This window comes from Pteronotus mesoamericanus, unplaced genomic scaffold (genome assembly GCF_021234165.1).
Source record: "Pteronotus mesoamericanus isolate MK-2021 breed Mesoamerican mustached bat unplaced genomic scaffold, CSHL_Meso_final scaffold_54, whole genome shotgun sequence".
NCBI lineage: Eukaryota > Metazoa > Chordata > Mammalia > Chiroptera > Mormoopidae > Pteronotus > Pteronotus mesoamericanus.
Window position 1 is genome coordinate 52,963,288 of NW_026555321.1, and position 22,572 is coordinate 52,985,859.

Genomic DNA, 22,572 nt, shown 5'->3' on the forward strand with positions numbered 1-22,572 from the left:
ATCACACCTGGACTGGGAAAGAGTGTAATGACTCTTGTAATTGGCTGTCTCTCTTGAGGGGATACTGGGGGCTTTGTCAATACAGTTGTCCTAGGAGATATTAGGGACATCCTCTGGGACATGAGGCACCTGTACCTGCCCCAGATGGATCCTATGTCCTTGCACCCGAGCTGTGCTGTGCAGGCTGCTAGAAAGATCTCTGGAAGGATCCAGAGAAAATATCTGATGCTCTCCTATGAGGAGGCTGTGGTTCCCCTGCAAGATCGTTCTGAACAAACTCATGCCAAGAGGGGGGCCAATGAGTATCCTGTGTGTTAGAATGTTTAGTTGAACCCTACCTGACTTCTCAGTGGGTATTTCAACTTCCCAGTTTAGGCAGCCTTTCTCATGTGTATTATTGGCTTGGCCAAAAAGTCCATATGATTTTTTCCATAAAATAAAAGACACATTTTTCATTTTCGCCAATAACTTTACTGATTTGGACATTTTGAGTATGTCAGCTATTTCCTGCATGGTATAACATTGATTGTTCTCAGTTAATGTCTCCATGTGATCACTATCAACTTCAACTGGTCTACCTGACCAGTTGGATAGCATCATCCAGCAAGAAATCTCCAGCATGACACTTCACAAACCACTGTTGACATGTTCAATCAGTCACAGCACCTTCTCCATACACCACACAAATCTTTTTTTCATTTCAGTTACGTTTTTACCTTTCTTGAAATAATAAAGCATAATATGCTGAAAATATTGCATACTTTTTTCATCTTGAATATTAAAAGGGCTACACAAAAATTCACCAGTTTTGATGTTTTTAAAATGCATGCTGATATGAGAGCTGTCACAATACAATCTAACAAAATTGTTTTGAATGATATTGAAGACAACTAAGCACTACGAGAGCCATCTTATGGAAAAAACCAAACAAACTTTTTTGGCCAACCCAATATAAACCACATGCTCTCATCATTGTCTTTGTCATAGTAACATTCAAAGCACATGTGCTATGCATCAGGCATTGTAACTACTCATACACTATATGGTTTATTCTCAAAATGACACTTGGGTAGAGACTATAATTGTCCCATTTCACAGTTCTATGCACTGCAGCAACTCTGGCGGGGGGTGAGTTACCTTGGCAGGTGGATGGGCCAGTATGGAAAGAAACAGGGAAAAGGAAGGAAAAGAAAGAGAAGGAAAAAAGACAGCACTAAAAACGAATAAGCAAATAGCAGCTAAACACCCATCACTTGCCATGTGCAGTGAGTGCATCCACACAGCACAGATGTCACAAAGCAGTCAGCAATGGGAAGCTGCAAGTAAGACCAATGGTAAAGACAAGGGTGCTCCCCACAAGGGCCATCAGGGGTCCCATAGGTCAAGGGAATGACAGTCTTCTTTTGCCTGCCTCAGAGGAACACTAAGGATGGGTCTTTAGTCTTTGGAGATTAACCTGCACAAAGGAGCAAAAAAAATCTTCCACGGCCTAACTCTCAAGTTCACAGAATGAAAGTATAAACCTACATATGTATTGGGTTGGCCAAAAAGTTCATTAATTTTTTTCCATATAATGGCTCTAGTAGTGCTTAGTTGTCTTTAACTTCACTCGAAACTAATTGTTAGATTGTATTAAGACAGCTGTCGTATCAGCATGGATTTTTTTTTTTTTTTTTTTTGGTGGTTCTTTTTGTCAGCTAACTTTTTATTTGAAAATTTTGAGATATTTGTAGTTTTTTTTATTGTTCAAATACATTTGTCTCCATTTTCCTGCTACCACTTTTCCCTGCCCCACCCACCCTCGATTTTTTTAAAAACGTTATCAAAATTGGTGAATTTTTGTGCAGCCATTTTAATATTGAAGATGGAAGAAAATACACATTTTCAGCATAATATACCTTATTATTTCAAAAAAAGGTAAAATGCAACAGAAATGCAAAAAAAATGACTTGTGCAGTATATGAAGAAGATGCTGTGACTGATCAAACATATCAAAAGTGTTTGCGAAGTTTCTTGGTACTAGCGATATTTTGACCTAATAATTCTTTGCTGTGGGCCTGTCTATGGATTGGAAGATGTCCAGCAGCATCCCTGGCCTCTCCCCACTAGAAGCCAATAGTGGGAGATAGCCAACATACTCAAAATTTCGAAGTCAATAAAGTTACTGGTGAAAATGAAAAATGTGTCTTTTATTTTACAGAAAAATCTAAGTGGACTTTTTGGTAAATGCGGTCATATATATATATACATACACACAGACACATCACACTCATCTGCACATGTATGGATATATGTATCTTTAAGTGTGTGTGTCTTAGAAAATTCCATTTCACCACATCAGAGTCACAAATATATTGAGCAAGGACAGAGTTGAAGCAGAGGGCAGTCCTACTCACCGTGTCCCACATCACGATGTACACATCTGTACTGAAGGAATTGTTGATGTGCTGAGTGATGTAAAGATTGACAAAGTCACAGAAGTGGTGATACATATTAACACCTAGCATTGGGAAAAGAAGTCTATGTAAATTAACCCCAAAGAACAAATGATTATATAATTTTTATTCTACCACATCTATTTATCGTGTGATGGACTTTTAGCTGAAATAAATGAGGAAAAAAAAGTTTTAACAAACATGAAATGATCTACACTCAGGTAATCCTCAATTTACAAATCGACTGAGTTTAAAAATTCACTTTAAAATTGATTATTTAGAAATCAGGAATGCATTTTCCCATAAATACTAACAAATGATCATTAAGTTCCCAATAAAAAAAAATACCAGAAGTCTATTTAGCTCAGAGTTAGGTAGAGCTATAGGGCCATGAAGACTAGTTGTTGTTTTCTTTTTAGGACCACTTATTTTTAAAAATCAATTACACAACACCTGTTTATCACAGAAGTACTGAAAATGACAGCAACTATTAACATTTTGATATGTTTTTCCCATTCCTGTCTCTTTTCCTCCTACATTAATCACTATTTATAATTTTGCTTCTTGGGAAAATACAGGGTCCAGCACAAATAATGTCCTTGTTTTATTACAAAATCTTTTATTATAAAATTATAAGCATGTAATTCTGTAACATAACATCACACTCAAGCACACCATATGACATTTTAAGTGAAATCTTCAAATTAAAAGTATAAATTATTACACCCATATTATTACCCTACCAACCACACTCAAGCAGACATTACTTCTGCTAGACCCTGTATTAGCCAACTATTGTTTAAAAGGGCTGAATGTCTCATGTTCTAATTGAAAGAGCATGAACTTTGTAACCAGAAGAACTGTGTTGAATCCCAGCTCAGCCATTCATGAACCATGTTCTCAGACAAGTTTCTAAAGTCCCTATGCTTGTCTACCAGAAATAAGAAATCATTATACTTAGGTGCCAGCTTTGTTAGGAGAAATGCAAAGATTATCTAAAATTGCCCAGCTAGGGCCTGGTACACAGTGAAACAATGAAGACTAGCTAGATCCTGCTGGGTCAGACAGATGGAGGAGTACTAAAGTTCCCCAAAGTCATCTTTAAAAAGAAACCAAGTATTCCCGGCCCTCCACTGGCCACCCCTAACTCAGGTGTACAGTCTTCAACCTGGAAATGTGCAAATCTAAACAGGATGAAATTTCAGGAACTTACATTTAAAACATGCACCTTAAAGGAGGAAAAATGTTTATTAAAAGAAAAACAGTGACTCTTAAAAGCAGAAATCATGAACTACTCTGATTTCATTCCCGCAGCAAATAATCACACTGTGTGCAAGAAAATAAGAGTTAAAAATACTCAGTTCTTTTTACACAGGTAATTTAGATGGATATTTGGAGGGGCTCCTTTTTTCATCCAGAGAAATCTTGACAGAGTATATTTTTAAATAAACAAGAAAGGGAAAATTCTATTCCAACAGAACCCTTTTCCTATGATAGACTATGGTACACAGTAGCTCTCTCAGGTATCATGCAGCAGGTTCACATGTACTGAGGGATGCAGCACACAAAGAACACGTGGTGCTAGGAGAACTTCTAAAGGAGGGAGAAAATGCAGGTTCTGTTCTCAAGAAATGTGCTCCCTCACGACTCTTATTCTTCAGCATGCTCATTCCTCCAAGGTAAGAGTTATTATGAAAAGGAAAACTGGAAGACAGCATAAGGCAGAAGAAAAATGTAATTATAAGTATAAGAAAGAAATGGTGCATGTCTACCCTAGCCAATTACTCCCCTTGACATACACTGTTGCCTAAATATCTCCATAAGTTTAGCAGTTCACACATGTTCAACCCTTCTACAGATGGATCAATGTTTTCTTTGACCCTTTTTAATTTGCATATTTTAAAAATGAGGCAGGACATCAAACTTAGTATTTTTACTTGTTCATTCAAAAACTTAAATTTGTTTGATTTCTGAGTGTAATACTTTGTAATTTAAGAATTATGACTTCACATGAAAAGCAAAGGCCTGCAACCAAGACTGTGCTACCCAACAAGGCTCTCAATTAAAAAGGAAGGTGAAATAAGGAGTTTCCCAGACAAAAGAAGGTTAAAAGAATACATATCCACCAAACCAGCACTGCAAAATATGCTAAAGGGACTGCTTTAAGATGAAGAAAAAGAGTCTATGAATACCCAGTTCCTTTCACAGTCACCAATACTTGATATTACCAATATTTTAAATACTGATTAATCTGATTGTGACAATGATGTGTTATTTTAATTGTTCCTTTATTATTTGTTGAAATTAAATCTGTCTTTGTATATTTCTTGCCTATTTCTATTATTTTTAGTAAGTTTTAAGTGGCTTTTTGGTATTCTTTATCCATTTTTTGATTAAATGTTTGTAGAATTTTTTCCCTAAAAAAAACAAAACAAACCATTAACCCTTTTTTAGATGTGTTGCAAATATTTTCCTATTCTATTACTTGTCCTTTAACTTTTTTATACGTATATTACTGTACAGTCTTAAATGTTTAATATGGTCATATTGTGAATATTTTACTTTATAGCTTCTGGGTTTGAATATTTTACTTCAGGGTAAGAAAAATATTAGTTTGTATTATCTCCTAAAACTCCTTCGATTCTACATACTGATTTTTAACTCACCTGAATATTTCTTGTATAATGTGTGAAATAGGGCTCTATATTTGTTTTATTTCAAGTAATAGTGATCCATGCACCTTATTTGTTGAATAAGCCTTATTTTACCCATTGACTTGAAATATCAATTTAATCATATATTACATTGTTAAACAGATATATACATTTGTTTCTAGAATGCTCATTATATTTCAGTGATCTACCTGATTATTTCTGTGCTGGTGTTGTGTTGGTTTAATTGCTGAAAATTTATAATGGATTTAAATTTTTTAATATTTTATAATGGATCTTGACATTTAAAATAATAAATAAAATCTACATTTAAAAAAAGATGGAAAGAAAAAAAGATGGAACTCCTAACTTTTGTGACAACATGGATGGAGCTGGAGAATATTATACTAAGTGAAATAAGCCAGTTGGTGAAAGACAAGTACCATATAATCTCACCTATAAGTGGACTCTATTCAACAAAATAAACTAACGAACAGAATAAACCACAGGCATGGAAATATGGAGCAGACTGAACGTGACCAGAGGGGATGGGGAAAGAGGACAATGGTGGAGAGGAGAAGGGACTAGACAAAGAACATGTATGAATGATTCATGGACACGGACAACAGAGTGGGAATTGACTGTGGGAGCGGAGGATGGGAATGGGATGGGTGGAGCAGGGTAAAGGGGGAAAAATTGAGACAACTATAATAGAATAAACATGATTTAAAATTTTTTAAAAAAGAAAAAAGTGTTGAATGCAAACTGTAAAAAAAATTTTTAAAAAAAGCAAGTCTTTCTTGGGGAAAAAAGAATATGACTTCAGAAGGCAAAGCACATTAAAAATATGATCAATAAATTATAGTAATTCTGGAATATTCACTGTAAGCCCATACTCTCATGAACTCTGATATGGTGTGGCATTGTAATCCTCACCTCTTAGAATGAGCGAGAGTATAGCACAATTCATGTTTCTCCTCTACAGGACAAATAGTCCACAAAGTTAAAACTGTGCTTGTACGGTGAGAATAAGAAGGCATATGCATAAATGGGAAAATCATTGTAATCTCCACTCTTTTCCCAAGAATATACAGCAAACCCAACTTCCAGAGGAATGTTAAGTTCACTTTAGTCATGGAAACAGTATCAGAAAGTCTGCCAAAAGAGGTCACGGGCATTCCTTTCCTGCCCACAGGACATACGTGGCTTTTAGTTTGAAAAAAGTTCTAATGACGCTCAATCTATATCAAGGGATTAGAAAAAGGTGGTGGGATAAATTTTGTTACAAAGGTATACATACACATTCTTTTCTCACCTTTTGATTCTTATTGAGTTATTTGATACAGATATGTAGGTTTCTTCTAACTAAAGTATTAAATGAAGGGAAATCTAAACAAATTCACTTCTTTAGAGAAGAAAGCAGAAAGCAAATCCACTGTTTAATGTCACACTGCTTCCCAAAAAGTCATAGGAAATCACTACATGTATATATCAAAAAAGGAACAGAGCCTCATTAATAAATAAGTTACAGACAAATTAACTTCTCACCTGCATCCAATTTCATGAAGTAGGTTGGTTTTTCAATAACAATATCACATTTAGTATCTTCTATAGGTCTGAAGTTGAGTTGAGTATAGCTTTGGAGCTCCGCAAACCTGGAAGTATGATTTGGGAGATACTTTCAAAGTGATTCTCCTAAACTTCCTACTACAACATTGTCACTTCAGATGCGTTCATTAGGGTAATTTTATTTCTAGAATAGGCACTTAGGGAAACATGTAGAACTTCTCAAACTTACTAACACTTACATAACTTATTGCTTTTAATGTTGAGACAAGGAACAAAAATGATTTTAAGTTTTAGTGCAAGATACACTAGTAACTTTCTAGACAAAGAAGAAATTTACACAATGAGTTGGCTAAATAATTTACCAGTATAGTGGGAGGATTCAAAAAGGTTTCTTGGAGTCTGATGAGACTCAGAAGTAACACTGACCCAGAGGCTCTCTTGTATTGGACTTTCTGGATTCTGAGAAAGATGGCATTCCAAGAATTATCAAGTATAAAAGTTAGAGTAGAGGGAGCATACCCCAACATAATAAAGGCCACATATGAAAAACCTAAAGCCAGCACCATATTCAATGGGCAAAAACTAAGAGAGTTCCCTTAAGATCAGAAACAAGACAGGGATGTCCACTTTCACCTCTCTTATTCAACATAGTATTGGAAGCTCTTGCCAGAGTGATCAGACAACAAGAAGAAATAAAAGGCATCCACATTGGAAAGGAGGAAATAAAACTGTCATTATACCCAGATGACATGATAGTGTATATAGAAAGCCCTATGGGGCTCCATCAAAAAACTACAAGACCTAATAAATGAATTTGGCAAAAGTAACAGGATTCAAAGTCAATACTCAGAAAAGGATGGCATTTTTATACACCAATGATGAACTACCAGAAAGAGAAACTAAGAAAACAATCCCATTTACTACTGCAACAACAACAACGAAAATAAAGTACTTAGGAATAAATTTAACCAAGGAGGTTAACACAGAAGAAGGAAATTGAGGAAGATAACAAATAAATGGAAGCATATATTGTGTTCATGGATTGGAAGAATTAACATTATTAAAATGTCCATACTACCCAAAGCCACCTAGAGATTTAAGGTATTCCCTATTAAAATACCAATGGCATATTTCACTGAACTACAACAAATATTCCAAAAATTCAAATGGAACCAAAAAAGACCCTGAATAGCTTCAGCAATCTTGAGGAAGAAGAACAAAGTTGGAGGGATCAAAATATCTGTTATAAAACTATACTACAGGGTCACTGTAATCAAAACAGTCTGGAACTGGCATAAGAACAGACACATAGATCAGTGGAACACATAGGCAGCCCAAAATCAAACCCACATCTTTATGGTCAATTAATCTTTGACAAAGGATGCAAGAGCACACAATGAAGTAATATCAGTCTCTTAAAAAAAAGAAAAAAGAAAAAAGACAGTCTCTTCAATAAATGGTGTTGGGAGAACTGGACGCCGACAGATGCCAAAAAATAAAACTAGACCACCATCTTATACCATACACCAGAATAAACTCAAAATGGATAAAAGACAAATATAAGCCACAATACCATAAAAATCCTGAAGGAGAACATAGGCAGTAAAATTTCAAATATCCACAGCAATATTTTTGCCAACAAATCTCCTAGGGCAAGGAAAACAAAGTAAATAATAAGAAAATGGGACTACATCAAATTAAAAAGCTTCTGCACAGCTAAAGAAATCATCATCAAAATGAAAAGGGAACCCATTGTATGGGAGAACATATTTGCCAATGATGCATCAGACAAGGGTTTAATCTCCAAAATACATAAAGAACTCATACGGCTCGACACCAGAAGACAAACAATCCAATTAAAAAATGGACAAAGGACCTGAATAGAGAGTTCTCCATGGAGGACATATAGACGGACAATAGACATATGAAGAAATGCTCAACATTTACTAGCCATCAGAGACACGAAAATTAAAACCACAATGAGATATCACCTCACACCTACCAGAATGGCTATCATTAATAAGTCAACAAACAATAAGTGCTGGTGAGGATGTGGAAAAAAAGGAACCCTAGTTCGCTGATGGTGAGAACACATACTGATGCAGCCACTGTGAAAAACAGTATGGAATTTCATCAAAAAATTAAAACTGGAACTGCCTTTTGACCCAGCAATCCTAAGAGTCTCAAAACACCAATTTCAAAGAACATATGCACCTCTATGCTCAGAGCAGCATTATTTACACTAGCCAAGGTTTGGAAACAGCCTAAGTGCCCAACAGTAGATGAGTGGATAAAAAAACTGTGGTACATTTACACAGTGGAATACTACAGAGCGGTTAAAAAGAAGAAATTCTTACCTTTTCTGACAGCATGACTAGAACTGGAGAATATTATGCTAAGTGAAATAAACCAGTCAGTGAAAGACAAATACCATATGATCTCACTTATGTGTAGCACCTAATGAACAACATAAACTAACGACCAAAATAGAACCAGAGGCATAGAAACATGGAACAGACAGACAGCTATAAAAGGGGAGTGGAGAGTGGGATTGGTTGAAGAAAGGTGAAGGGATTAGTCAAAAAACATTTATGAATGACCCATGGACATGGACAAAGGTGCGGGGATTGACTTTGGGAGTGGGGGGCTGGCTGGATGGAGGAGGGCAAAGGGAGAAAAATTGGGATAACTATAACAGCATAAACAATAAAGTATTTAAATTTAAAATTAAAAAAGAATTATCGAGTATCTTGGAAAGGTAGCAGACAGCTAAGTTTCCCAAAAGAAAGCCTTTTTCTTAGAAAACATCTTTGAAAGCCACATGGCACAAGTTTCTTCCACATAAAAGAAGACAATCACAGAATGTGACAAGAGATATTTAGAGTTGCCCTGGCTGGTGTGGCTCAGTGGATTGAGTGCCAGCCTGCCAAGCAAAGGGTTGCTGGTTTGATTCCCAGTCTAGGGCACCTGCCGGGACTGTGGACCAGGTCCCCAGTAGAGGGGCATGTGAGAGAAGTGACCACACATTGATATTTCTCTTCCTCTCTTTCTCCTTCCCTTCTCCTCTCTAAAAATAAACAAATAAAATCTTAAAAAAAAAAAAAAAGATATTTAGAGTTAACCTAAAGATCATTTGTAACACTTCATCTTTGAAGCCACCTCTGATACAAAACAAATATCAAACAGATCCTTTCAAAACACACACACAATGCTAAAATACTGTGGTTTCAAAAATAGGTCCACAAATTATTTGATACTTTTCCCTTCAAGAGGTGGAGTTTAATTCCCTCCCCTTGAGTGTGGGCTGGACTTAGTGATTCACCTCTAATGAAGACAATGTGGTAGAAGTAACGGTGTGTCACTTCTGAGATTGGGACATACAAAGGCTAAGGCCTCCATTGGGCATGCTGTCTCTCTTTCTCCCCTTCCCCTCCCATCCACTCCCCTCCTCCTCTCTAACCAAGGGCTCTGTTGGGGATCCTGGCTGCCATGCTGTGAGTAGTACTAGGAAGAGGCCCACATGGCAAAGAATTGACACCTCCTAACAACAGCCAATGAGAAACTGAAATTTATTTGAAGATTAGTCAACAAAAAGCTCATTTATATTGGAGTTGAGAGGACTTGTAGGGGGAGCTTTCATGCCCTACCAGTCATTGTCAATCATCCCAAACAGGAAAAAAATATATTGTCCATCTCCATAGGAAGATGTTCTACTAACTACTACTGTAACAGTAAGAAGGATCTTCTCACTTAACAACCCACTCAACCAATGAAAGATGGTTACAACTCAGCCAATGAAAAGCTACTACACTTTGAACTCCCAGTTTCCTCCAATGGTCTCTTTGTTTATAACAACCCCTTTAAATTCCCCCTTTTCTCTATAAAAATAATGTTCCTCTCCTTCATTCTCTAGACTTGGGCATGGTTCACCATTAGACTGCATGTCCTTAATTGCAATTTTTTGTTATTCCCAAATAAACTTATTTTGCTAGAGAAATGTCAAGCAACTTTTTGTCAGCACTTACAACAATGTGACTGAGCTTAGAAACAGATTCTCCAGGCCCAGCTGAATCTAGAGATGACTGCAGCCCTTGTCAACAACCGAACTGGGACCTTGTAGGAGACCATGAGCCAGCTTGGCTGCCCCCAAATCCTGACCATCAGAAACTTCATGAGATAATGAATGTTTGTTGTCTTAAACAGCTCCATTTTGAAGTAATTTGTCACAGGCAACAGATAATAAATACAAATATACTCTAAGGCAGGGATATTTTGGAGTAAAATGTTTTACAGCAATAAATAACTGATACAAATATATCCTAGGAAACTACCATGTGGAATTATATATCAAAATGGCTAGAAATAAAAATGCCCACTAGAATACGGGAACTCCCATGCAAAACTCTGTTAAGTCAAAGAAGATACTGCATGGCAGACCATAAAATGTTATACAAATGTATGGTAGATAATTATCCTGAAGGATTTGCTTAGAATGAATGTTTGACCTCAAAAGTTAATATAAGAGTATCCTATGTGACTTGTGGTATTGTAATATTACAACATTAGGTCTTACTCTCCATTTCTGGCAGAGCTCCTAAAACCCTTGGGATTTCTAAGGTGATGAGTGCAATAAGTGTCTTTTGTTATGTTAATGAGGTAGTTTTTAGACCACCCTTAAGCTGGGGGCTGATTGCCAGAAGAATCAATGGTGTTTAGAGGTTCGGAATTTTCAGTTCCATCTCCTGACCTCTGGGGAAGGAAGACAGGCTAGAGGTTGAATCAATCAGTGGCCAATGATTTAATCAACAATGCCTGTATAATGAAGCCTCCATAGAAAAACTAAAAGGATAGCTTCTGGGTTGGGGAACACTTAGAGATTTGGAGAGACTGGCATGCCTGGAAAGGTCAAGGAAGCTCTGCACCCTTCCCCACACCTTGCCCTATGCACCTCTTCCATCTGACTGTTCCTCAACTATATTCTTTAATAATAAACTACTTAATAAATAAAATGTTTCTCAAAGTTCTATGAGCTTCTCTAGCAAATTAAACCTAAGAAGGGAATTATTAGAACCTCCAATCTATAGATGATCAGTCAGAAGCACAGGTGACAACCTGGCCTTGGGACAGGGGCTGGAAGGGAAGCTGAAGTCTTGTAGGACTGAGCCCTTAACCTGTGGAACAGTATGTCAGAATTGAATTGAACTGTAGGACGCCCAGATGGTTTCAGAGAATTGCTTCCCTGTATGTGGAAACCCCCTCACACATATTGGAATTGGATGCTCAGAACCTCAGACTATAAAGAGGTGGCATGAGAGTTTCATTGGGATGCTAGTACAGTTCTGTATCCTGATTGCAGTAGTGGTTACATGCACTTAGGCATGTGATATAAATTTCATAGATCTAGATATCCAAAAAAAATGAGAGCATATATAAGCACTCGTAAAATCCAAATAAGTTCATTATTAACACTGAACCAATGTCAATTTCATGGTTTTGATCATTGAGCTATATTATTTATGTAAGAAGTCATCATTAGAGGAAGTCAGGATAAGGGTACAATGAGAACTTTTTGTATTATGTTTAAACTTCTGTCTAAAAGTATTTTAAAATAAAGTTGTCTTAAATTATCCTAATTCCTTAACTTCTAGAACTGTTAAATTTCTTGGTATACCATAGAAATGATTTAATTTTGAAAATGTTTTAAATCAAAATGTATTCTCCAATTTATATAAAGTTCAAAAAGCTGATCAATCAGTGTTGAAAGTCAGGACGTGTTTGCCTTTGGAAGAAAGATGGGGTTGTGACTAGAAGAGAGCCTGGGGTGCTGATGAGGGTCTACTTTTGACCTGCGTAAGAACTACGCAAGTAGGTTTACTCATTCATAATCCAACTGCATACTTCTCTATATGTTTGTTACACACTTCTTCAATAAATGTGTATTTCTTTTTTTAAAAAGTGTATTCCCCAAAACACATATAGCAATAATGAGGAGTTAATAAAAACTCATTTTGAACTAATTTTTCTTCATTAGCGATCAGTAAGCACTGTATCATACTTCCTAATATTTTACACATATATAATACTACACAGCAGTAAATAAGAAAGAATTCTCACCTTTTGCAATAGCATGGATTGAACTGGAGAATATTATGCTAAGTGAAATAAGCCAGCCAATGAAAGGCAAATACCATGTGATCTCACTTACAAATAGAATGTAATGAACAAAACAAACTAATGACCAAAATAGAATCGGAGACATAGAAACATGGCACAGATGGACAGCTATAAGAGGGGATGGGGAAGTCAGGGACTGGATGAAAGAAGGTGAAGGGATTAGTCAAAGAACATGTATGCATGACCCATGGATGTGGACAACGATGAGGGTACTGACTGTGGGAGTGGGGGGTGGGATGGATGGAGGGGGCAGAAAAGGAATAATTAGGACAACTGTAATAACATGAAAAATAAAATGTTTTAAAGGAGAAAATAAAAACATAAACAAAACAGGAAAAAAACATTTAATTCAGATATAACTGGCAGATTCAATCAGTAGTCATTGCTCCCCAAATTCAAGCCAAATTATTCACAAATGAAGTAAAATTTTCCATTTGAAAGTCCTTACCAAAGTCTGCAAGTGCCAGATATAAAGGCAAATATTTTACAAATATAGTAAAAACAGAAACAAAACAACTCACCAAGACTGAAGAGGGCTTTTGCGCTGACCTTCAGACATCAGCATATGAATGTCAAGTTTACAGTGTCCTCCAATTTCACCAGTCTGGAGAAAATCTTCCTTAAATCTGATGGGTAACAAAAAATTAAGTTGAGCTTGGAAAATTTTTTCATGACTCAAGTTCATGGGTTGTAACCAAAGTGATTTACCAAATTCCAAAATTGGTTTTCCATCAGAATTTAACTCTTTATAATAGAACATTTCAAATATATACAAAAGTAGCAGAATGGCATAGGAAGCTGAAGGACCTGTAATTCAGCCTAACAATGGTCAACTCATGGCCAGTATGAATCTTCCACCCTCCACCTGTCCCCAACCCCATCACCGTATCAGTATGAAGCAAATCCAAGGCATATCCCTGGACCTAAAAATATTTCAGAATTTCCATTAGATTTTAACATCAACCACTTAAATACCTGTCATGGTTTCTCCTGATGTTTCTTAAATCAAGATAGAGATTGGCTGCTCTGCAATACTGAAGGTAACGGGAACATGTCAGACTCGAGTCATTCTGAAGTAAGGTTGAGAAAAAAGAAAAAAAAAAAAACCTCTTGAGTATTAACATTTCAAGGACACACCCATACTTGCTAGAAATGTTGATGGCACATGTACCTTCGGGTTTACACCACAGTGTGGCGAGGCAAGCTTCCCAAAGACTGCTGTATTTAAAGACTTTTCCCCGCCCCAGCAGGCTTTGGCCAAGCATAGGTTTGAAAATTTTCACACTTTTAGGTGGCTAAAAACTTCCAAATGTTCTATTTATATCACCTCAAATTTTAAAGACAAGAGCTAAATGCATGGTTCAGTCCTTTAAGAAAAGTGAAAAAAAGCTCTCACAACCATCACCACCACAAGTTGTGTGAAAAAGCATTTTTCAAAGACAAGCCAAATAAAACAAGAATGCACACAAGACATTAAAATACAAGGCTGAAAGGGCAGCATGACAATATAAGAGGTACTCTCTGCAAACCATGAGTCCCTGTCTCAACAGTAACATGAGGGCAGTGTTTTCTAAATCACTGAAATAAATGAGTTTAAGATTCAACTATCAGAACCTGTTCCTGTCTCTCCCAATCTGGTTTGTGTTGAAAGAGAGAGTTTCAATGATTTTATTTCTAGATTTAAATGCCATTTCATTGTTTTTCCCATAACTCCCAGGAACACAAGGACTTCACCTTGGTCTGGACGGTGTTTTGGAATCCACAGTTGGTAAGGGATCATACTCTGGTAGCACAAAGCCTGTGGAGGTAGATCATGGCCAAGAAAGCATTCTACAAACTGCCTGGGAAGAGGTGTGCAAGGTGGGCTGTGGCTCTTCCCTTGTCCTTTCCATGTGAACAGCTAGACTCAGGCCAGAGGATTCAACATATAAAACAACATCTGTTAAAGGCAACCTGCAGCAGTGCAGGTTAATGTCATGCTTCCTTGCGAGAACTGCTTAAAGTTCTATTATGTGACATCCTATAAAAGTGATATAGAACATACATTGTTTTATTAATGCAAGAGTATTTAAAACAATTTTTTTTTTACTTTTCTGGATTGCCTGGAGATAAAGGAGATGCCTGAGATGTCAGAGATTTGGCCAGGGTTCAAAACCATTGGAAGATAAATAGACCTTAATCATAAGTGCTTGCAATTTCCCAGTCCTTTAAAAATGAACACTGAGCCCTTTGCTGGGACCCAGGCCCTGCACTGAGCATTTTTATATACAGAATCTCGTATCATCCTTACCACAAGCTCTGAAATAGGAATTGTGTAAAAGCAGAATTGAAAAAAAGAAAACTGTCCAAGAATCACGATTTGAATCCTGTAGTGTGGACCCCGTCCTTCCTCTGACTACCCCAAACCGCCTCTTGGCGACAATTTATTTTACCAGCTCTGTGCAATGTGGCACAGTTGACAGCACACAGAAAAGCTGCATTCTATTTCTAGATGTATAACTGTGTAGAAGTTGTGTGGTCTTAAAAAGTTGCTTGACGTCTCTGAGGATCCTGTTTTCCTCTCTGCCCTGCCTCTCTGTTATGTTTGTGAACTCACATATAGAACAGCCATTTGCAAACTGGGGTGAATCATCTGTCCCAAACTACTTGCAAGGAAATATGTAAAGATACAATTTATAAATTTATCCTCTTTAGCACATGTTGGGGGAAAAATGCTAAACCTAGTGATATTTTAACTATCTCAAAATATGGCCATCCAATATATGTGTGAAATGAGGACACAGTTACCAAAGGACACAGAACAACATGTTTTTAGAATTTAAATAAAAATCTAGGCCAATAAATACATGAGGGCAAGAAGTCCTTTCACAGCACTGTCTCCCTTGTCTTCACATCATGATCTAAAGGGCACAAATACATTAAGTGCACGTTTGTGACCACGAGGCCATCCCACCGTTTGCTCAGGCTGGCAGAGCACACGCAGCTCCCGCAGCCGCGCTCCAGCATATCCAAAGTCAGCTTGCTTCCAGAACGTGTCCTGGGCTGACTCCAGGGTGTCTGTCCTATTTGAAAACAAAGACATTCTGTCATTTTTTTCCCTTTTTACTTTTTCTGAAATTTGAATCTCCTTTCTAAAGGTTAAATTGCTATAAGATTTTCATTAATTTTTTTTTAGTAAACTATCACAATATTCCTAAAATAAACCCTTGCTACATGAAATTACCAAAATACATTATTTACAGATGCACTCCCTTATAATACAAATACACACATAAATGTGTGAAGTTAGTGTCATCTGAAACTAAAGAGAATTAACTGGTGATTACTATATTTTCCTTACTCCATTAGCTGTGCATGTTCTGAAAATAGTAATTATACTTAACTTCCCCTCCAGAGTCATGAGGAAAACATCAATTTATCTTCTTCATGTTTTCTAAGGGGAAATAGTTTTTGTGCTCTATATACTGTTTTCTCCCTCTGGCAGAGGAAATGACAGATATTCCTGTGTGTGTATAAAGGGAAGGAGTCCATTTGAATCCATGACTGTGTAAACAAACTGATATCTAAAGGAATTACTATCTAAAATCAAAAAAGCCCAACTGGGAATTGGGGTATCAGCATCCAGGGCAGAGAAAGAAGACTTAAAGGGGAGGAATTAGTCCATCTGGAAACTTACCATCCCATGTCAACATAGGTGCAAACAGGGTAACTGAACCTGAACTCTGGTCTGCAGGATCCCTCATAGCCCCAGCAGTACTTTAGATTTCCTAAGTGTTTCTAGAACATAAAACATGCATTTAGACTGGGCTCCCATATTCTGACATTCAGAAAGAACTCTTAGATTTTTCCATGAAGAAGACAAAGCTTTATAGAACTATCACTTTTATATTTTATAATACATACTCATGCAATAAAAATAACAATTCTAAGAAGAGTAAGTAGTCTTAAGTTTCTTAAAAACAGTATCTTTAATCACCACCTCCTACTCAGTCTGTCCCCTAAACAAAAGTCTAGGCTTTACCTAGACTACCAAAGGCCATTTGAATTGAAATTTCTGGAGGCAGCTTCATGAACGGCCTTTCTTCAGTGAGCAAACTGATCAGTCTCTTAAGGGTCATCTAAAATGGGATTTCTAAGGGGATAAATAGTAATGGAAAAAAATACAATAACAAATTAAATACAAATAAAATAAAATGTAATGAAATTTCTATCACCAAAAGAATCAAAGCTAAATTAAATGGATCAACAAATTTACTCATCCATCAAGATCAGCAGAGACCCCACAGATATGGAAAGTCCTGCAGCCCATGGGCAACACCACAGCTGCTGTCTGCCGGAGAGCCTGGAAAGCTCCTGTGCACAGCTCAGGAGCACTGTGGTCTGACTCCCAAGTCTGGGTCCCAGGCCTGCTTCTCAGCAGGCTTCCTGTGCCAGCACCGTGGGAAAGGAAGTGTCTAGTCTGCCCAGCTTTGATCTCTAGGGCCTCAAGAGGCCTCTTAATGGGCTCCAATTTGTGACCTTTCCAACAACTCTAAAACAGAAGGAAAGCTACAGTAGCAGTCTTAATTATGTGGAGACAGGGTAGTGGTGTTATTATCAAAATTAAGTGCTATGAGACCCTCTTAGGTGTAGTTGAAAGAAAAAGAATTTCACACCTTGAACCAAATATTATCCTTTTGTGCATAAAATATAATTTGATTCATTTTCGGAGTATACAAATAGTACTAGTTGCCTATTTATTTTTACTAATGATTTAGATTTTAAATCTCACTGCTGTGAGTAGGACATCATTTTAAGCAAAGTTTGGTCACTTAAAAGCATTACATGAAATACAATAATTGGCTTACAGTTACTACCAAAAGATGAAATTCTACCTTCAAGTTATAAAGCAGAATTATTAAGCTAGTCTAAATTGCACACTTTTAATAAATAAGAGGAAAAGGAATAATACTTACCTTATAAGGACAATGTGAGTCTTTCTTACAGACCATGGCAATATGCTCATTATTGTGCAAAAAGAAGGGAATGTGCTCCTCTGGCAAGCGGATGCTGGCATAGTTAAACAGAGGTTCTCCCGGAATGCCATGGGCCCCAGAAGAAGCCTCATCTTGGCTGCTCAGTGGGATGTCATGCAGTAATAGTCCAAAGACAAGCAGCATTAACATAGCAACCTCCAAACCTACAGATCACATTGCAAACATGTTCATTAAGACATATCCTTTAAAAATCAAAGAAATCAAGGGCTAAGCATAATTACAATGAACTTTGCTACATCGCTGAGCAATGTTCCTTTGTTCAACAAATATTTACTGTGCACCTGTTATCCACCAGGCACTGTGTTAGGAGCTGTGACACTAAAATATTTTAACTTCTATGGCTGCAAGTCTTTTTATAACTAAGGTTTTACTAAGCCAAAGAAGCCAGCCAAAAAAAGAAGACGGGTCTTGGGGCATGGAGTCTAAACTTCCAACAGCATATCTGTCAGCCTGGAGTTTTTTATGCATCAAGTAGGAGGAAAGCAGGAAGAAGGGCGTGGTCTGCAAGAATCTACGTGTAGATAGAGGTAAAGGGGTGGGGGAGGTGAAGCACCAGCTCTGGGACGGCAGAGTCCACAGGAAGAAATGTCAGCTCCTGTGGATTGACTGGGACAGGTCTGAAAAGCCCACGTGTAAACAAGCAAGGCTCTTGGGGTTTGATGGTGCCTGGCTAAAATAATCTGCGGAATAATCACCTGGAAATTCACCCAAAATCCCAGTAAGCAAAACAGGAGTGTGAACCGTCTGTTGTTAGCTGGCCCACAGCCATGCACTGACTAACAGGTCTGTCTCTTTCTCTCACTTTCTGGCCCCTGTAATTTAATTGAGAACATCTCAGAATTTTCCTATCAGAACTAAGAATACTGAGGAGAACAAAGCATGAAAGACCCCTTGCACTCATGGAGCTTATAGCTTAATGCAAGAGACATAAAATAAACAATCAAACCCACAACTTCAGATGATGACAAGGGCTATGAATCAAATAAACCAGGATCTGGAAAACTTTTTCTGGAAAGGGCCAAGGAGTAAAATATTTTTGACTTTGCAGGCTGTAGTCTTTGTGACAACTATTGAACAGTGCCTTCGTCAGGAAAGCAGCCATGGCCTCTGCTAAAGGAGTGGTGGTGGCTGTGTTCTAATAAAACTTTATTTACAAAAATAGGAGGAAGGCCTTGATATGACCCAGTTTGCTGATGCTTGAACAAAGACTTTAAAACTAGACTAACTGGGTTGAATCCAGCTGCAGCTTCCTAAGCTGTATAACCTTGAGCAAGTTATTTAACCTTTCTGTGCCTTAGCTTTTTCATCTGTAAAAATGGAATTTATAATAAGCTTTCCTCATAGGGTTGTTTTGAGTTAAATATTGATAAAGTGTTTAGCTGTTCCTGGCATGTTTAATTCGATGTGTTTATTAAATAAATATTTAAAGCCATGTTGGGTGGGGTGTGGGGTGCTCAGTAACATTTGAGCTGAAACCGGAATAATAAGGAACAGGGAAAACATGCCAGGGGGACAAAAGAAAAAGGAAGTGCCATGGCTCTGAGCAAGTGTGTATATGCTGAATAAAACGAATAATCACAAGCAGTATGTCAGAATATACTATGTGCCAGGTACTCTAAGTACCAAGGATGAAGCAATGAACATGCAGTCAAGAACTAAACTCCTTGCCCTTGTGAAGCTTATCTTCTGGTATGTATGACAGTCTATGATAGTAATAGCTAAGACAGAAAACTCCAGGATTGAAATCCAGGCAGTCCGCCTCAGAGACTGGACGCTTAAACTCTCCCTGTCCTGCTTTAGAATTGTGAAAAGATAATGGTCACAGACCTTAGTACATTTCTAACTCATCCCATAAACATTAAATCTCTTGTACCAGATTTCTCCTATATAGCACAGACAATAATCACAGTATCATAGACAATAATCATTCTTGGTTCCCTTCAGTGTTATCTCTTCTCCATTAAGAAAAAAAAAAAGCTCCCTGACCGGTATAGCTCAGTTGGTTAGGCATCATCTTGCAAAGCGAAGGTCGCTGATTTGATTTTCCATCAGGGCACATGCCTGGGATGCAGGTTCAGTCCCTGGATGGGGTGCATGTGAGAGGCAACTGATCGGTATTTCTCTTACACATCAAAGTTTCTCTCCCTCTCTCCTTCTTCTCTTCCCCTCTCTCTAAGAATAAAAAAATAAAATCTCAAAAAAAAAAAAAAGACTTGCTGTTGAAGCAACATTAAAAAAAAAAAAAGTGTTCTTTCCAGAAGGTGATAGAGCCATATTACAGTTTAGCTGCTCCCCAGCACAGTCTGCAGTCACAGGGGCACACTGGAAAACCAAACTTTCAAAAGCCGTCCTCGTTAACTAGGTGCAGGGATGTCCAACCTTTTGGAGTCTCTGCACCACACTGGAAGAAGAATTGTCTTGGGCCATGGATTGAATACACAGTGACACATAATCACATAAAACCCTCATAATGCTTTAAGTAAATTTACGATTTTGTGTTGGGCTGGATTCACAGCCCTCCTGGGCTGCATGCACCTGTGGGCCTCAGGTTAGATGCCCCTGTGGGAGCAGTAAAGATGGGGCTCTTAGAAACAGACGGTTACAATCAATCAAGCCTCAAGTTCCAAGGTGAACAGATCATCACTGAACAATGGGGACACCAAGAAGAAATCTTTTCCTCTCTAGAGTGTAAATATAATGTAGGTGTGGCTAAAGAATATACTATTATCTGTGGTAAAGGTGATCTGAATTAATCTTTTTGGTTAGAACTTTTATTAAACATTCAGTTGACAGCAATTTCATAAAAGTAAAAGTACATTTTAATAGTAACAGTATCTTATAATGAAAATATTTACCTCTTTAATCCTCAAAACCACTCAGAAGCTGTTGTGAAGTTTCAGATATATAAAACCTGTCAGAAATGAAATATATACCTTAAAAAGATGGTGAGGTAGATTTTACACTCCAGGTGATGTTTTGAATTAATGGAAATGTTAAGAGAAAAAAATGATTTATGAGATAGCCTGTACACAAAGGGGCTGGCATTTAGTGATATAAGGCCTAGCCTAGCTCCTGGTGCCCTTTCTTTGCCTTCATGAATACCAAGCAGCAGAGTTACAGGTACCACCCTCAACCAGACTGGAAGGCTGAGCAGGAAGGAGGCAGCCTATTTTATGCAGGCATCAACTTGTACAGGCAGATAAAACATTCCTAGGAGCAAACAACTGGCAGGGTTCTCAGGTAGTAATCCTATTCACTGAATCCCACTACTACTTAAGCCTCACTGTTCAAGAGACAGGACATCCTATCCTTTGACTCATCCTTCCCAGAAATAAAGTCATTGTTATGACCAAGTCCTGTGCTTTGGTTTTCCAAGTCCATTGTCCTGGACTGAGCTCTAGCCATAACTAAAGCCACGGATTCATGAACACATAATGCTTAGGTCATGGGAAAATCTAAAGACTCAGATCAGAGACCTGGCTTTTGCAGAGGGCACGGACTCACTTGCATAAGCTAGAAGTGGGTAGCTGGTAGTGCAAGATACCACATCCCCAGGTTCAGGCAGAGGCCTTTGTGCTGTCGAATCCTCCTGCAAGTCCCGCCGGGGAGAGGTGGAGGTCCTTCTCCAGCAGATAGAAGCTTTACCAGCTGAGGTACTTTTTCCTTCAGCACAAACCAGTTGGCTCCCTCCACTCCTGCATCCCTTGACTGGATTCCCAGAGGCCTAAACGGGGTAGACAAAAGGAAAATGCCTGAAGGATGATGAGAGGTGAAACGCCACGGCTGATGGGGACCACAGTGGGTGATATGGAGCACTGCTCTGTGACAGACGTAGGAAAGTTTAAAGATGGCAGTAGACAATGAAAAGCTAAACACACGGAAACTCACAACGACTCCAAAACAGCCCGCCCTGCGATGCCACAAACCTCACGGTCAGTACACGGCAGGGGATGAGAGGCTCTGGCTGCCTGAGATGCCCGGGGGAGGTGTGCCAGCTCGGCTAGAACGTCAGTGGGGGAACCAGGCTGCAGAGTCAGCGGCGAACACCCTTCCGCGGCCACCAAGCCGCGACCAGGTTCTCCAATCCAGGCACTGCCCCGGCTGCCTCAGGGGTGCAGAGGTCCCGAGGGCCGCCCACACCCTGCCCCGCACCACACACTTTCCGACCCTGGTCCCCAGCGCGCCTGAGAGGGTTCTAGGAAACCGGGTCCACGCGGCGTCGGCCGGGGACCGGGAATCCTCCCCGCTACGCCCACGGTGAAGGGGTCGACCGCCCGGGGCCCGGCTGGTGGCTGCACCGGAAGAAACCAGGAGCGCTCACCGCGCCTCGGAGCGACAGAGGTGCGCGCAGCCGGGCCGAGGCACGAAGAGGATGGTGAAAGCTCCGCGGATCCCGGCGCTAGTCCCACCTTGAACTCCAGAGTCAGGGCGAAGCCGGCGGAGATGGTGTCTGCTCAGGAAGAGAGAGTCGTCATATTCAGCTACTGCGACTCACCGGAAACCTGCACGCCAGAGCCGGACCAGGGGGCGCCAGGGAGCCGCGGAACCTCGGCCAGCCAGCGCGGGGAGGCGGGACGAGAGCCGGGTCGCGGAGCCCGCCTGGGCGGGCCTGCTTGTGGGGCTAGACACGCCCGCGCTCCCTGCGCTCTCGGCCGAGGGTCTGGGTGCGAGGCTCCGCAGAGCTAGAGCTGGAAAATGCAGGGGGAC

General features: G+C 38.9%; 1 protein-coding gene across 2 annotated transcripts in view; it reads right to left on the bottom strand.

Moving 5' to 3' along the window:
- The window catches only part of EOGT (EGF domain specific O-linked N-acetylglucosamine transferase), a 40,628-nt gene extending 18,318 nt beyond the window's left edge, over positions 1 to 22,310 (bottom strand). Inside the window, exons 1-10 of one of the 2 annotated variants that reach the window (XM_054595120.1) lie at positions 22,187 to 22,310; positions 21,370 to 21,589; positions 20,721 to 20,776; positions 17,785 to 18,008; positions 16,506 to 16,606; positions 15,783 to 15,891; positions 13,805 to 13,899; positions 13,351 to 13,455; positions 6,635 to 6,741; positions 2,397 to 2,500 (exon numbers count right to left, since the gene is read on the bottom strand). In XM_054595120.1, coding sequence (XP_054451095.1) covers positions 2,397 to 2,500; positions 6,635 to 6,741; positions 13,351 to 13,455; positions 13,805 to 13,899; positions 15,783 to 15,891; positions 16,506 to 16,606; positions 17,785 to 17,994 — 831 coding nt within the window. In that variant the 5' untranslated portion in view covers positions 17,995 to 18,008; positions 20,721 to 20,776; positions 21,370 to 21,589; positions 22,187 to 22,310. Of the gene's footprint in view, positions 1 to 2,396; positions 2,501 to 6,634; positions 6,742 to 13,350; positions 13,456 to 13,804; positions 13,900 to 15,782; positions 15,892 to 16,505; positions 16,607 to 16,850; positions 17,021 to 17,784; positions 18,009 to 20,720; positions 20,777 to 21,369; positions 21,590 to 22,186 lie in introns of those variants that run through there. The other variant, XM_054595121.1, reaches the window with a different exon arrangement.
- Between the last annotated feature and the right edge of the window lie 262 nt (positions 22,311 to 22,572).